Genomic DNA, 16249 nt, shown 5'->3' with positions numbered 1-16249 from the left:
CTCCAATCATGCTTGTGGCAGTCCAGTTTCAAACCGATTCAGGATTATTTCCTCTGCGCCTTGAGCTGGTACCGATGATCGCTGCTGCCCTTCAATCAATTAATTGCCACTTCCGTCATCCACACCGTACCGAAGGAATTCTTCCCCGCCGTGGCTGCCGTTGTGGACTTCATCTATGACCCTGGATAAGGGACCTAAGCAGCTACTAGTTTCCCGGGTCAGGAAACATCTGGAATCTGTGGAGGGTAGGGATTGATTCATTTTCCCTTATAGGACTATCCAGAGAAGTTCCTACCCGTTACCCGTGCATAATAATTATTATGTACTTTCAATCTGTGAAACCTGCGTTTAAATATTCTAAGATATAAACAGATTACAGACTCTTAACAGTGTAAAAACAGATAAAACAAACCATACAGGTATATGACGTATATCGATACGATGTTGACTATTGATACAGATGATTTACAACGATCATTAATAATATATTGCATAAGCAATAAATAATGTACTTACTTGCATTCCATGTGGTTCCTGATACGCAGGCCAACTACATGAGTAAACAATAGGGCGACCTGTTGCGTTTAAATGTTTACCCATTTCAATATAACCTAAAAATAAATAATACTAGATTTAGAAAATTATTCAAATTATTTTTATTTTTGAATTTTTGCTATAGGAATATCAGAGCCAATACCCCTTGTAATCACAATTAAAAGTATGTATAGAAGAACTACGGGACAAACACTAGAAGCATGGACACAAATTCGATACTAAGAACAGCTCGAGATAAAGAGCAATTTGCTGTAGTTATAGCCAACCTTCAGTAATGGAGAAGGCACCTTAAGAAGAAGAAGAACTAAGACAGGTCAAATATCTCCTAATTTAAGAAGAAAATAAAAAAATACCAAACAAATTGGATATAATTGGAATAAAAATATGAAGCGTAGTTTGATGCTAGAACAAGCAAGAAATACCCAAACCCGAGTAACTTTTTTAAATAGATTCTGATCATAATTTTAAGATAATGAGAAATTATCATCTTTAAGTTATCGGGAGTTGCTAGGGTGGTTCCATCCCTTCTTCATTAACCATCTTCATAGAAAAATAAGGAAAATAACTGGAAGTAATTGAAATATTGATAATAATAAAACTAGTTTAGGTTAGCTTTAGTTAGGGAAGACATATTAAAGATATAAGTGGCAGATTGAAAAATATCGACAAAAATCAATGTTAAATACTACATCTATTCGTTATTTACCTTTATCGATAAATATCCAATCTGAATTGCACCCATCAAACTTTAGGTAATCTACTTCCCATTCTGCAAAGGTGTCAGCGTCAATTTTAAGGTATTCTTTACTGCCGGGATAACCAGCACATGTTAGGGTTCCATAATCAGCGTAAATTCCAAATTTAAGACCTTTACTGTGTATCTAAAACATTAAATTGAATAAAATGAGCCTCACTGGAAATGCGCAAAAAGAGGTATTTAAAAGGCACTATTAATTATTCTCTGAAAAAATGATTTCTCATTTTCTCAAAAAATAATTCCTCATTTTCTCAAAAAATGATTCAGAATTGCAAGGTTTTGTAGATGCCGATTGGGCAAGCAATACACTAGATCCTTTACTGGACATGTATTTAAGCTTTGTGGCTCTGCAATATCTTGGCAAAGTGCAAAACAAAGAACGGTAGCTTTATCTAGCTGCGAAGCAGAATGTATGGCCTTGTCAGAGGTTGCTAAAGAGGCTGTTTTTTAGGAGGGTGCTAAGTGATTTAATTGAAAAAACTACATGTATTACTTTATTTAATAATAATCAATACTTTCAATCAATACTTTATTTAATAATAATCATAAAAGAACTAAGCATATTGTTGTAAGATATCATTTTTTGAGAGACCTAATATCTGACACAATCATTAATGTAAAATATATGCTACTAATGTTATGTCAGCTGATGTGTTGACTAAAGATCTATGTTTGGAAAAGTATTTAGTCTTTATTTTCATATTTTACATTTAATATTTTTCTTTTTACTGTACTATAATATGATCTAATTTAATGGTATATTCTAACTACTTATTCACTTTAAAAGATATTATTTTCTTCTATTTAGTATAATTTCATTGTTAAAGTGGCTAGTACATTAAGTCGGTTTTTAAGTTCAAAGAATTTGACTGTCTCTTTTGTTAGTTTTGGAAATTATGTCGCGCAAACACAGAAACCGCTGTAGAGTATCATATTTCGGTGACCATTAAGTTAGAGTATCGCCATTTAAAAGAGCCATACAATAGCGCTGATTTATGAGGGAACACTTGTCCCATAGACCACCTAGGAACGGCCAGAGGGTTTTTCTGGTCATCTTAAGACACACTTCCTAGTAAGACAGCAAACGAAACGCATCCAGTTTATCGGTTACGTCCTGTTTTGAGCCTCGGCACCGGGCGTCGGTCGCGACGGGCAGATACAACGCTATTCCATTGACAACGACTAATACACCAATATTTCAGAGGTAAGTCCTTTTCTTTGTACAGATAACACCAATGAGTAAAAGCCAGCTAATTTTCGTAATTTATTCACAATTGCTATTTTCGCTAATTTATTTACAGTCAAAATATTGCATTTTTCTTGCATTATTATTCTAATTTCATCCAGTGACCTCTAGTTTTACATGGTCTAGTTGTTGAAAAACTGCACAGATTATTGAAACTGTCAGGTAAAGGTAACCTATAGATTTTGTTTTATTGATAAGTCGGGGAGTTAAAATATTGATATCGACTAAACAAAATTTAAATATTAGCGCACATATGTCATTTACAGGAAGTTAAGATCAGTACAATGTAAACTGTCACTTTTGGAACAAAATAAAGTTAGTCTTATCTGTATACTCAACTGCTTCGTTTCATTTATAAGTTTTAACAAACAGCTTCAAAAATCTGAACAAAAAACATACAATAGAAGTAAATCAAAAGGAAACTGACTTCGAAATGGTGGACAAATAGTCCAAATGGGGACAAAGAAGATATAGACATAGGAGGAATTTCCGGTTTGCGAAATACTTATGTCCCACCAAAAATAGATGTAAATAAACAAGATGAGAAAAAAGAATAACGACAGGACGAAAGAAAAGGTTAACCACAACCTGGAATAACCACTTCTCTATCGTAATGAGCGTAAATGAGCTTTTGTTGCGGTTCTGAACGTTTTTTTATTCATTTTAAATATTTCTTCCACTTATTCCTCATTCCTTCCTCTTCTTTCTATACTCTAGTGCAAAGGTTCCAAGTCTTTTGCGTTTTACGACCTCCTAAACAATCTAAATTTTTGATTTTTTTTTAAAAGCGATTACGAAATAATTTTATTTTTATTATTATTCCCAAATATTATATTTGGCAACCGCGGCGCACACTTTGGGCCTCACTGCTCTAGTATATCGTTATCCGCGTTTATTTTGTTTAATTTTTATTTCTTATTAATTCCCTTAAACATTCTGAGACAGATCCCACTCAGAGTTCAAGTATACCGTGCACTGTTACCATGAGCCTACTGTATTTCAACCCTCGACTAGTTACCTGTGTTGGCTTTCTTTCTCCATCGAGTGACATTCAATTATAACGTGGCAATTGATTACATCTTACTCAGTAAATTTCTCATCTTACTCATTTTACTTTAGCAAATCATTGATATTGAACAAATGAATATTGTATTAGATATTTCGAAAAAAAAAGTACTAAGGCGAATCTATAGAGCGGTGAATCACAATGGAGAGAATGTGGATGATGTGGAGAATGGAGGAATCACAATGTGGAGAAAACGATACAACTTCGAACTTTATAGAATATACCAGAAACCAGATATCGTAAAACATTTTAAAGTAGTACGTATGAGGTGAATTGAGCTTGTAATGAGAAAGGAAATGACCCAGCTAGAAAAACGCTCCTTGATAGACCCATTGGTCAGAGAAGAAGAGGAATATCCAGAACAAGGTTCCTTGATAACATCGATGAAGACATGAGAAGGGAATACGTGCTTGACTAAGGAAGGTAATGGATAGGGACGACTGGAGAGAAATTCTTGAAGAGGCTGGACCCACGCAGGGTTGTAAAGCCAAAATGATCTTCTTCTTCTTCTTCGCGCGACTAGGATTACTCCTGTTTGTCTGCATTTTATTCTGTTTCAGTCGTTGTTGACTGTACATTATCTTTCCACCTTTTTGGCGGCCTTCCAACGGGTCTTCTGCTATACGGCTTGTTGTTTTTACAGATGTTCGCTAATCTCTCTGGTCCCATTCGGTTTACATGTTCGTTCCAGTTTTTTTTTCTTGTTTTTATCCACCTGTTAATATTTTGAATTTTGCATTGTTCGCGTATACTTCTGTTGGTTTGTCTGTCTCTTAATGATATGCTCGCTATTGATCTTAATACTTTCATTTCGATATTGTTGATTTGTTGTTTCGTCTTTCTTGTATCGGTCCTTGTCTCCGCTTTGATGCTTGCCTTGTGGTCTCTGTTCTTATATCCCTGTCACTAGTGATATCTACTCCTAGGTAATTGAATTTTATTACTTGTTCTACAATTTTGCCGTCCAGAATGATGATTTTGAATATTGTATTATAGTATGTAATGTGCTGTGCATTATGTGTCCGCGTTGCAAGGCGTTCGGGTTCTATTTTGCGCTAAGGCCTTCACCTCATTCCAATACTTTCCTTGACCTCGTATCTCGTCCATGATGGATCTTCTTCAAGTTTGTACTGGGCCACGTCTTTTCTTCTTCCTTGGGGATTCCACTCTAGAGAAATCTTTGCAATACTGGAATTATTTTTTTTTGAGTGTGGGACCAATCCAAACACACTTTCTGGACTTTATTTGATGTTTTATCCTTTTTTGTTCGGTCAGGTGTACTAGATCTTCGTGTCTAATGATATTAGGCCAGAAAATACGAACAATTCGTCGTAGAGATTTATTAATAAAGACCTGCAGTTTATCTGTAAGGGTTTTTGTCACTTTCCAGACTCGTATAGATAAGACAATTTAGTGTTTAGTTTTCATTTTAAAATTTTGAAATTGTAAGCTTTGTCAAACTAAATAAAATGCTAAGAATATCGATACAAATTTCTTTTTTACATTATTTTAAAGAATACTTGCTAAATACTAACAAGAAAATTGGCCAAATCGTAATAAATTGTAATAAATAACATATTACTTACATAATCTGATAAATTTTTAATGCCACTTGGAAATCTATCGGGATCTGGAACCAATCTTCCTTTACTGTCTCTGTTTTTAGAAGCCCAACAATCGTCGATCATAATGTATTCATAGCCAGCATCAAGATAACCGTCCGATGCCATATGATCGGCCATGTCTCGGAACAATTTTTCACTGAAAAAGTATAAACAATAATAATTTGAATACCTAATAGGAAAATTTAAACATTTCTGGAAGGTCTAAAGACATCTGGTGAAGAATCTATATATCTGGTGAAGAATAATTAGTGATAACGGATTATCTATCAGTAGAACCTCTCCAGAATATGTGGAAATACCACATCTAGATATCCATAAAGATTCAGAGATAAAATACAAAATTTACAAGAGCATTTTCAAGTAATTTACTGTTCTTGTAGCTCCCTTTGAATACTGTTTTGAACTAAATGTACTGTAAAAAAAAACATTTTATTAAAAATCCTTTATAAAAGGTATATAATTTAAAAACCCAATCGGGCTATATCTCAAAACGTTTTCGGAATCCATGTTCCATCATCATCTATACCTAATGCACTGATGATGGAATATGGATTACGAAAACGTTTTGTGATATAGCCCGATTGAGTTTTTAAATTATATACCTTTTATAAAGGATTTTTTTAAAATTTTTTGTTATATATGGTATACAGCCAAGTACAGGAACTTAGATTCCTTGGGGATTTTAAATGTACTTTGTGTTTATGGGAGGAAATGTTACGTTAATAAATGTTGAATGAAATATATTGTTTTATGTCCAGTGTCATATGCCAAAGATTTCCCGTTGGTGACCCACTACATCTATTCGAAGTTGCTGCATTATTCTATTGTAAATACCAATTTTCTAAGACATTCAGTTTGCAATTGTATTAGGATTTACTAATAATTATTGCAGTGTCTATGTTTATATTGTATGCAATAGTGGTGACAGTGCACTCCCTTGTGACACTTCTCTCTAGCACCTTGAAAGAATTTGTCCTTACTAGGCTTTTTGAAACTAGGCGTTGCTATGTAAGAAGGTACCAGATATGGCATGGTGTTACTGTGCCCAAAATTGCCCTTCCTTGTTGTTTGATTATCTCTAGAAAGTGGTACTGATTGTACTAGTTGCTGGAAATTCTGTTTGCATCTGTTCAATCGATCTCAGAATCTGTAGCATACTTAAGGGAATATCTGGGGAAAAAGACACCAAATCATACCTTTCAAACATATCTCAATGGTATACATCCAGTTCACGATGGAGGTGGAAACTGATCCATCCCTATCGTTTCTCGACGTTATCATAAAGAAAAACTAGTTCCAAGGTTTTCATCACCCTACAAAAACATTTATCTCCTGTCCGATCAATCAAAGACAACATTCCAAATAAACAACACGATTTATAAAATTCCTTGTGCATACTGTCCCTGATCTTATATAGGCCAAACAAATCGTATAATCCAAAATAGGATTTATGAACATTTCATTTCTCTTCGCAATTCCGATTCAACTTCAGCTTTAGGTCAACACCATCTTCATACAGGTCACAAAATGGATTTTGAAAACTCCAGAGCCCCCATTAGAGAGGATATCGAAAGCTCGGCGCAGTAGTATCGACGCGGTTCAATCCCGAAGCCTATTAAGTTTAATATTAGTAATAATCTTAGCTTTAGGTTTAATTGTACTAATCGCAGAAAGAATGTGGTGTCTTTAAACCTAACTGATCGAGACATAATTTTGTTTTTCCTTGTATAATGTGTGTAATTTTCACCTACTTCTGAAATCTAAATGAAATGAAATAATCTGAGTGATTTTTCTTCTATTTATTTAAAGTACATATTATCAAAATTGGTCCCATTTCCTATTTCAGAAGCCAACGAGTGAACATCAGGCTTCTACTAATAGTATTTTTAATAAAAACTTGTTAGTTTAATCGTTTATTGTGATTGTTTATCAAGTAAATATTGGTAAGTCAATATCACTTAAATACTTTCGACAAATAAAATTAGGCCAGTCGTTTCTGGCCATACTTAATATTTTGGCATCCAAAATATTAAAATCAAATTATGGCATCATCATCGCAAACAAAATCACACAGAAAAATCTATTACAGCAACATCATGTCCCAGTAGAACTCAAGCCATTGTTATGAACGCTATTCCAGACGTAGTACTATTTGATTACATAAAGGCAATTGTCGAAATTGTTACCCCTAAAGAAATAACCTTTGCTTCACGTATTTCTAACCAGCGTATATGCATCTATCTTTCTTCCGTAACCGTAGTAGATAATCTTCTAAAAAATAATCCGACTATTTCTGTTAGAAATCAAATAATACCTATTCGCGGACTTATCACACCTGCAAAGAGGCTAGGTACTACTTTCTAACGTGTGTCCTTCGATCCCGAATGCACTCATAGAGCAAGCACTTAAAAATGAACTTGGATTACAACTTGCTTCCCCTATCTCGCTTATCCGTTGTAGTTCACCGGAAGACGAATATGCTCACATCTTCAGTTTTCGACGCTCAGTCTTTGTGATACCAGATAAAGAATACTTTGAGTTAAATACTTCAATTGTAATCTCATATGAAAATACAAATTATAGGATCTTTATTACTTCGGACAAACTTAAATGCTTTTTATGTAAGCAATCTGGACACACTGCAGAATCCTGCCCTAACCCTCAAGAAATATCTAGCAATCCCTCTCCAAATACAACTTTCAGCCAAATCCCAATTGATCCTCCTTCTAGTATGTCTCCTCTTTCACCCTCTTCAAAAGAAGTCTATTCAAATAACCCACCTACTGACATAAAAAACCCAAATGAACAGCCTATAACACCATTATCTGTCCCTTCTAACTCTGGCATAAAAAGAACTCATTCCACTGACACAAGTCTTGAATCACCTTCTTTACTGGTTACCGCTAGCCCACTAAACTGAAACTCTAATAACACACCAACCAATAAACACAACAACATTCGCAACTCCTAAATCAGCTCTTAAAAAGAAAACAAAAACTGATGACATAGAAATTGGTAAAATTAATCCATCTGCCCATTCAAGTATTGAAAAATTTATTTGTGCTAATCCAGAAACATTTTCTTCGTTATCAGCATTACAAATAATGGCCAGCTAACTTTCCAGAGTATTCAAAAGCTGTTGACACTCTCTGGCTCGCTCATGATCATCTAATAATCAATGATGTAGACTATTTGTTAACGTCAATAACAGACACTATTCTTTCAGCTGCTAAGACTCACATTGGCAAAACATCATTCTCTCCAAATCATACAGCAATTCCTCGGTGGAATTCTTCTTGTGAAGAGGCGATTCGTCTATCCAAAAAAGCTTTAAATAAGTACCAAAAAAATAGAATCCTTGAAAATCTTATAAATTACAAAAAATCCAAAGCCAAAGACAAATATGTAGTTAACAAAAGTAAAAAATCATCCTGGCAAGATTACGTATCATCTATCAACGAAAACTCCAATCCTAGCCAACTTTGGAAAAAAATACGACAAATTCAAGGTCACAAAACTAATAATAAATTACTCGTTTAATTTCAAATGGTATAGAGATCAATTCACCTGAACTTATTCCTAACGCTTTTGCCAAATATTTCGAAGAAAAGCTCAGGAATAAAACCAATAATATTACTTTATCTCGTCATGACTTATATTCACACAGAAATCATCTGATATCATCTGAATATAGTAGATCCCTTGATTCTTCTTTCACTATTTATGAGCTAATATCTGCCTTAGCTACTAGTAGAAACACCGCAGCTGGGCCTGATGATATTCCTTATGCATTCCTAAAGCATTTGTCTAATTATGGACTTAATAAACTCCTTAATTTATACAATATAATCTGGAGTTCCCATAAATTTTCATCTTAGTGGAGCAAATCTATTGTTATACCAATACTCAAGCCAAATCAGCCAACTATCTCTCCACAATCTTACAGGCCCATCTCTCTCACATGCACTATGTGACATGTGTAAGCTAATGGAAAAAGGATCCACAAACGTCTTTTATGGTATTTTGAAAAACACAAGATTATTCAAAAGGAACAATCTGGCTACCAAAGACAGCGCTCTACAAGAGATAATCTGGTAATACTCCAAACCCATATCTCCAACGCAATAAATTGCAAGCAAGATTTGATAGCAACTATCTTTAATATAGAAAGAGCATTTGATACCATCTCTAGAAATGCAATCCTTGAAAAACTTTTTGGATGTAACCTTACTGGCAACATATACGCATTTATCAAAAATTGCTAACATCTAGATCGGTCAGGGTTTCTGTCAATAACTTCCTTTCTTCTCCACACATCCAACATGATGGAGTTCCTTAAGGTTCATTTTTAAGCACATCCTTATTTATTCTTTTGATTGGCAAGTTAAGTGAAAATATAGCTCCACCAATCAAATGCGTATTATATGCCGATGACCTAATAATATACTGTCATGGTAAATCCAACGCAACTACTAGTAAAATTCTACAATTAGGAGTAAATGACCTACAAAATAAAGTGGCTTCTCTAGGACTTACCCTTTCCCACTCTAAATCCAAAGTTATTAAGTTTAGCAGAAAAATGAGTTCTTTTGATCCTGAAATCACTATCAACAACTTCAAATTACCGGTTGTTGATAATTGCAAAATATCAGGGCTGATATTTGATTCAAGATTAACCTGGAAACTACACATACAGGAACTTAAATGAGTTTGCTTAAAAAGGTTATATATAATCAAAACACTCTTACATTATCATTGGGGCGTGGAAAAAACTACGTTACTGAAAGTTTACAGATCACTAATCCGCTCCAAGCTCGACTATGGATGTTTCGTCTATATGTCTGGTACTAAATCAATCTTAAATTTACTAAATACAGTACACAACACGGCTATTCGTCTATGTCTTGGAGCATTCCGTTCTAGTCCGGCAGAAAGTCTTTACTGTGAAGCTAATGAACCTCCTCTATGGCTTAGGCGAGAAAACCTTCTTCTCTCCTATGCTGCTGCAATTTCTTCCAATATGTTCAATCCAGTATATCATTTAATTACATCATTACACCATCCCCATTACAACCCTCAATGTAACTTAATTATACATCCTATTCCTAGTCTTCTACAACCGTTACTAAAAGATATAAAGTCTGAAACCAGAACTCTACCATTCTCCAAAAATCCCTATTGGACCAACATACTCCTACATCATGATATTTCCCTCACCAAATTTAACAAGGAAGATACCAGTATTAGTACATTAAGAATTCTCTTTCTAGAACTTATAACCAAAAATAAATATAACATAGTTCTTGACACTGACGCGTCAAAGACTGAAAGTGGTGATGGATATTCTATAACCACTGTACAACAGCCTATCGAACTCTTTAAAATTTCTCCTTGGTGTAGTATCCACACTGGTGAACTACTAGCTATCTCACATGCTTTTAAATATGCCCAACAATATCCAAATACACACATAGCCATACGCTCTGATTCACTTTCCTCTATGCACTCCATTATTGCTATATCCACCAACCATCCTATCGTCCTTGCCAAAAAAGCCGCATCATCCACGGACACCATTATCAATATACAAATTTGCAACGATCTCAAAGCTAGACTGAAGAAGCTTAATCTATCCACCTGGAAGATTCACTGGAATAATGTTACTTCAGCGCTGAATGAAATTAAACCCTCAGTGAACCTATCCCAGTTTCTTCTTCTTCTACGGCACTACAGCCCAAAATGAGCCTTGGCCTCCTTTATTTTTTGCCTCCACCCTTGTCTGTCTGTGGCTGCTCTTCTCCATACACGGACTCCTAAAAGTGCTTGTGCGTCGCTGCTTACTGTGTCTTCCCAGCGCTTTCTTGGCTTTCCAACTGGTCTCTTTCCCTGCATTCTGGCGTTCAGTGCTCGTTTTGGTAGCCTATCCTCTCCCATTCGTATCACATGTCCGGCCCATTGCAATCTTTGTATTCTAACCTAACCTAACCTATCCCAGTTTATCTCGACAAAATATGGCAATCATACGGAGATTGCGTATAGGACATACCCGTCTAACTCATGGCTACCTGATGACATCATCTCCACAACCAAAATGTCAGCACTGCAATACGACTCCGAATCAGGCATATACTTATCGAATGTCCTTTTTATGCCAAAATACGCCAACAGCTCGATATTAGTACTAACTTCAAAGAGGCCCTAAACAGGAGAGGCCAAATCAACAAGGTTATCAAATTCCTCGAGAAAAGTCAACTGCTCAACAAAATATAAATGTTATATTACAAGTTTTTATTATTTTCTCTTTATGTTAAATGTTAACTACATTATTTTGTAATTTATCTGATATTACATGATATTACCATGTAAATCGTAACTCGTGCTAATGACCATAAATGTCACATGCACGTTAATTTAAATAAAAAAAATGGTCCTCAAATAAAACAAATATTTAAACTTAAAATTTGTTTTTAAAACATTTTAAAACTGTCGTTTTTTACTGTATAACTTTTATATAGACATTAAAAACAAGTAGTGACTATGTAATGTACTACCTCTTAGTACCTTAAACTCTTGACCTATAATAAACCATTATCTAAACAAATAGCTACATTTTATTCTTATCTAGGTTTACTAACCTGTTGATTTGCATTTGATGTGTATTGAATTTCAAAACATCTAAATAGATATTCTCAAATACGTATGTGACTAGAAATAATTAGAGAACCTTATTGAAATAAGATAACAAGAGCATTATAAAATAAATATTTAAAAGTAAGTAAATTTTTATAAAGATGTATGTATATCAAAGGGCTTGAAGCCTCGTCCATCCCATTCAAGCAGAAGGTTTGAAAATCAAAAGAATTCTACACATAGCTAGTTTATCCATGATATATTAGGTTCTATTTATTGAATCATACGCTGGCTTAAAATCTACAAAGGTATTATAAACGTTTATATCAAATTCCCATCCTTAAGCTGTAACTTATTTGACAGTAAGAGTTGACAGATGGCCGATCTATTTTGCGTAAACCATGCTTGATATTCCTCGATAATTCTTTTAGGGAGATGTTGAAATTGAGAATAATTGTATTAGTATTTTGTATACAGAATAAAGTAGAGATATGCCCCTATACTTCTGAAATAATAATGTGTTTTCTTTTTTATATAAAGTGTAGATTATACTTTTGTTCCATTACTTGGGGACTTTTTTTCCCTCCAACGGTTATGGCTCAACACAGCCAAGAGTTAAAAACATTTTTAATTGCAAATAAAATTGATATAATGCTTATTTCCGAAACGCACTTTACAGGTAAAAGATCATCCTGATGATACTGCACATGGAGGTTCCGCCATAATTATTTAAAGCAATATAAAACATTACGAACCACAGGCAAAAATACCGCAACTGCAGGTCACAAATATAGCAATTGAAGACTGGAGTGGACCAATCACTATACCAAATCTTACGTCTATATCCAGTCTCTTGTATTATTGTATGAATTTCTTAACTTGAAATAACTTTTCTTAAATCGGCTGACTATGTTTAAAGGGAAAAGTACTCACAAACACTAGACATATCAAATGGACGTTGACCTTCTGTGCAGTCAACTTTAGAATACACGCGGGGCTCCATACTCAATTGAAGGGAAACTCGATTGGCAATCAGGATAAAACTTGAGATAAACTGGGACTACGTTTAGAGCTAACTTGATATTAACGTTGGACCACATTGGAAATTAAACTTTGGATTTGCTTGGGACTAGATTAGGAATTATCTCAATCAATCAATAGGCAATCTTTGGAATGACTGTGGATTATACTTGGATTATGCTTGGACCACTTTTGGATTATGCTTCGACCAACATTGGATTATACTTGGATTATGTTGGACCCTAATTAGATAGAAAATAACAAGGTTAAAACGGGGCTAAAAATATAACGAAATACGAAAGGCATCAAAAATATCTTACCCTTTGACGAGAGTTTCGTAACTACAACTCGAACTTTCAATGCATGCCGCTGAGCGGAAAATTAAATTAAATTGAAAAAGATATTCCTTTTTATAGAGAAAAAATTTAACAGGGGATACCGTTATCTTGATTAGACGGAACTATTAAGGTGGTCCTTTACGGAAACTAACGGCATGTTTTTGTGGCTTATCTGGGAGATTGGTAAGTTATAGGTGTGAAACATGGGTAATAACGCATAAATCTGCAAGTGAATTAAACGTGCTCGAAAGAAAAATATTATACTGGTTCTAATCAGTGAAAATAACAAATGGAGAATTAGATTTAATAAAGAAATATAGAGAACCAACAATAGCTCAAAGGTATATAAAATTGTCATTCTCCCTATAATAACGTATGGAAGTGAGACGTGGACACTGAACCAGCGTGAAAGAACAAAAGAATTATTAAATCTAGAACGGAAGTTACTCCGGACGATATTTAGATCCTGTAGAGATGAGAAAACAGGAAGGTGGAGACATAACGAGGAATTCCAAGCACCTTATGGAGAAGAAAATATACTACGAGACATTAAGGCAAATCAGATATGATCATACATATGACATACGACAGATATGACATATGACATAGGACATGTACTGAGATCGAGTGATGAAAGACTACTAAATGTAACCTTCCCATCGGGAAAGACCCGATGGGAGAAGGTCAATTGGTCGTCCAAGAAAAAGATGGAAAGGTGTAGTAGCAAGTGGCCTACGTAAGATGGGTGTGGAAAAACGGGAGATTGCTGCACAAGACCGGCAAGAGTGAAGGAAAGTAGTAAATGCTGTCAAGACTCACTTAGAGTTGTAGAGCCAAGAAAGAAGAAAAATAGTACAATACACTAGGCTGCAGCGATTATGATGGGCAGGACACTTAGTCCGGACGCATGTGAACAGAATCCCCCAGAAAATTACTAAACACAAGAATGCAAGGAAAAAGAGCTGTTGGAAGACAAAAAAAAGATAGGAGGACGAAAAGAATAATGGTAGATCGAGATCTTTGGAGAAGCTTACAGAAAGAGGCTTAGGGCCGACTTGGGTTTTAGTGCCTTTTAGTTACTTTTAAAACCCACTGTTAACACCTATTTATACAATAGACTGAACCATAATGAGTTTAAGAGATTGGTGAGTAAGACACTCTAAAGATCCAATAAAGTAGGGAAAGGGTGGGCATAGTGGCCATTGGGGGCATAGTGGTCACCGGTTGTTACTGCAGAGTACGTCACGACGGTACAGTACGACGGCAAGTCAGATCTCTTATATCTGCAAAGAGAGGTGTTCTCAGCACATTTGTAATTTCCATGTCAGTTGGGGGAGTTTTTATTCCTCCTTTTATCATCTTCCCTAGACAGCGGATAAAAGTGAAACTTTAAGACGGCGCTCCGCCTGGAACAGCTTTTGTTTGTCATCCTTCAGGGTGGATACAAACTGAGTTTTTCACACAATGGTTTGACCATTTCTTGAAGTTTGCGACCTCGAAAGACGACCCAGTTCTGCTCATACTTGATGGACATTCTACCCATACAAAAAATCTAGATTTCATTGAAAGGGCTAAAGAAAATCACACAACTGTAGTTTGCATTTCCCCCACTGTAGTCATAAACTGCAACCACTCGATGTTCCTTTCATGGGGCACTTCAATAGTTATTATGTAAATTAGTGACACAGCATCAGGTATCTAAATTTCTTGGAGAGGCATTTCCATTTGCAGCTACTCCAACTATTGCGGTAAAGGGGTTTGGAAAATGTGGCATAGTCCTATAAACAGACAAAAGTTTACTGAAGCGGATTTTGCTGCAGCCATGACTACAGAAATTTCCGTGCCAGATTCTATCTCTCTTCAAGAAGCTGAAAATCAAGAACTGGATGTTGAATACCAAGAGGAAACTTCTACTGTGGTGCCAGGAAAAGATTTGGCAGATTCGCAATAAAATATTCCTCGACGTCAAGAGACACCACTTGCAAGAAAAGAGAACCCTCCTTCTGGAGAGATAGATTTCTGATCAGCTACCTCTGCATCCAACGCTTCAGTTCCTACGTTGTTCAAACACCACAGACAAAATGTCACTGCAAGATCTGGAGATCCAAACTCTACATTCGTTCTAATCTCTAAAGACTCGCCAAAGCCAAGTACTTCAGCATTCCAGCCCAGTCCACTGCATTATTTCAGTACTTCATGTCATTTAATCAGCAACTCCAATGGCAAGGAGCACTATACTTTTGCTGTAAGCCCACAGGATATTATTCCAATCCCTAAAGCAAATATTATCAAACTAGAAAATAAGCGAAAAAAAGGAACAGCTGCAGTTTTGACCTCAAGCCCTTTCAAGATGGAACCAGTTGCGGCAAAAGCCGAAAAAGAAGAAAAGGAAAGGCTTAAGAAAATAAAGCTGGAACTGATAAAAGGAAAGCAGTGTAACAAGGGGAATGAAGGAAGCAAAAAAAAATAAAGGAAAGCAGAAAACGAAATCAAAACACGACTCGAACAGTGGCGTGAGTGATACTGATTGCCTTTTCTGCGGGGACTTATATTCCAAGTCAAGGGAAAATGAAGGATGGATAAAGTATTGGGGCTGTTTACGATGGGCACATGAAGCTTGTGCTGGGTGTGAAGAAGAAGACAATGGCTTTATTTGTGACGTTTGTAAATAAACTCTGTGTGAAACTTTGTTTTTCTACGATGGCAATAATGTTTTTATTTTGAAAATATACTTTCATTTAGTATACAAATTCAGTTTAAATTTTGTATTTTACATCGGGCAAAGTGGTCACCTCATGGCCAGTTTGCCCCACCCCGCAGGGCAAAGTGGCCATTTGGTAGGGTTAGGGTAAAAAATCCATCTAAAAAATTTACAGAGATAAAGTGAAAAGTAAAATTGCCTTATGTAGGTAAGTTATGTAGGTAAGTGCCTTCCCCTACTTCGATATAGTAAATTCTATATACCACACATTTGAGAATTGCAGGAAAACCTGACTTATTAAAAAATATGTA

At 35.4% G+C, this 16249-nt stretch overlaps 1 protein-coding gene across 2 annotated transcripts in view; it reads right to left on the bottom strand.

Moving 5' to 3' along the window:
* Positions 1-16249, bottom strand: part of LOC140447418 (alpha-N-acetylgalactosaminidase-like) — a 57418-nt gene that overhangs the window by 20093 nt on the left and 21076 nt on the right. For both annotated transcript variants that reach the window (XM_072540059.1, XM_072540058.1), the window contains exons 3-5: positions 5211-5385; positions 1262-1436; positions 517-611 (exon numbers count right to left, since the gene is read on the bottom strand). In XM_072540059.1, the coding sequence (XP_072396160.1) occupies positions 517-611; positions 1262-1436; positions 5211-5385 (445 nt within the window). The remainder of the gene's footprint in view (positions 1-516; positions 612-1261; positions 1437-5210; positions 5386-16249) is intronic.

The sequence above is a fragment of the Diabrotica undecimpunctata genome, chromosome 8, assembly GCF_040954645.1.
Source record: "Diabrotica undecimpunctata isolate CICGRU chromosome 8, icDiaUnde3, whole genome shotgun sequence".
Taxonomy (NCBI): Eukaryota; Metazoa; Arthropoda; class Insecta; order Coleoptera; family Chrysomelidae; genus Diabrotica; species Diabrotica undecimpunctata.
Note: the sequence above shows the minus strand (reverse complement) of the source record. Positions and strands in the feature narration are given on the sequence as shown.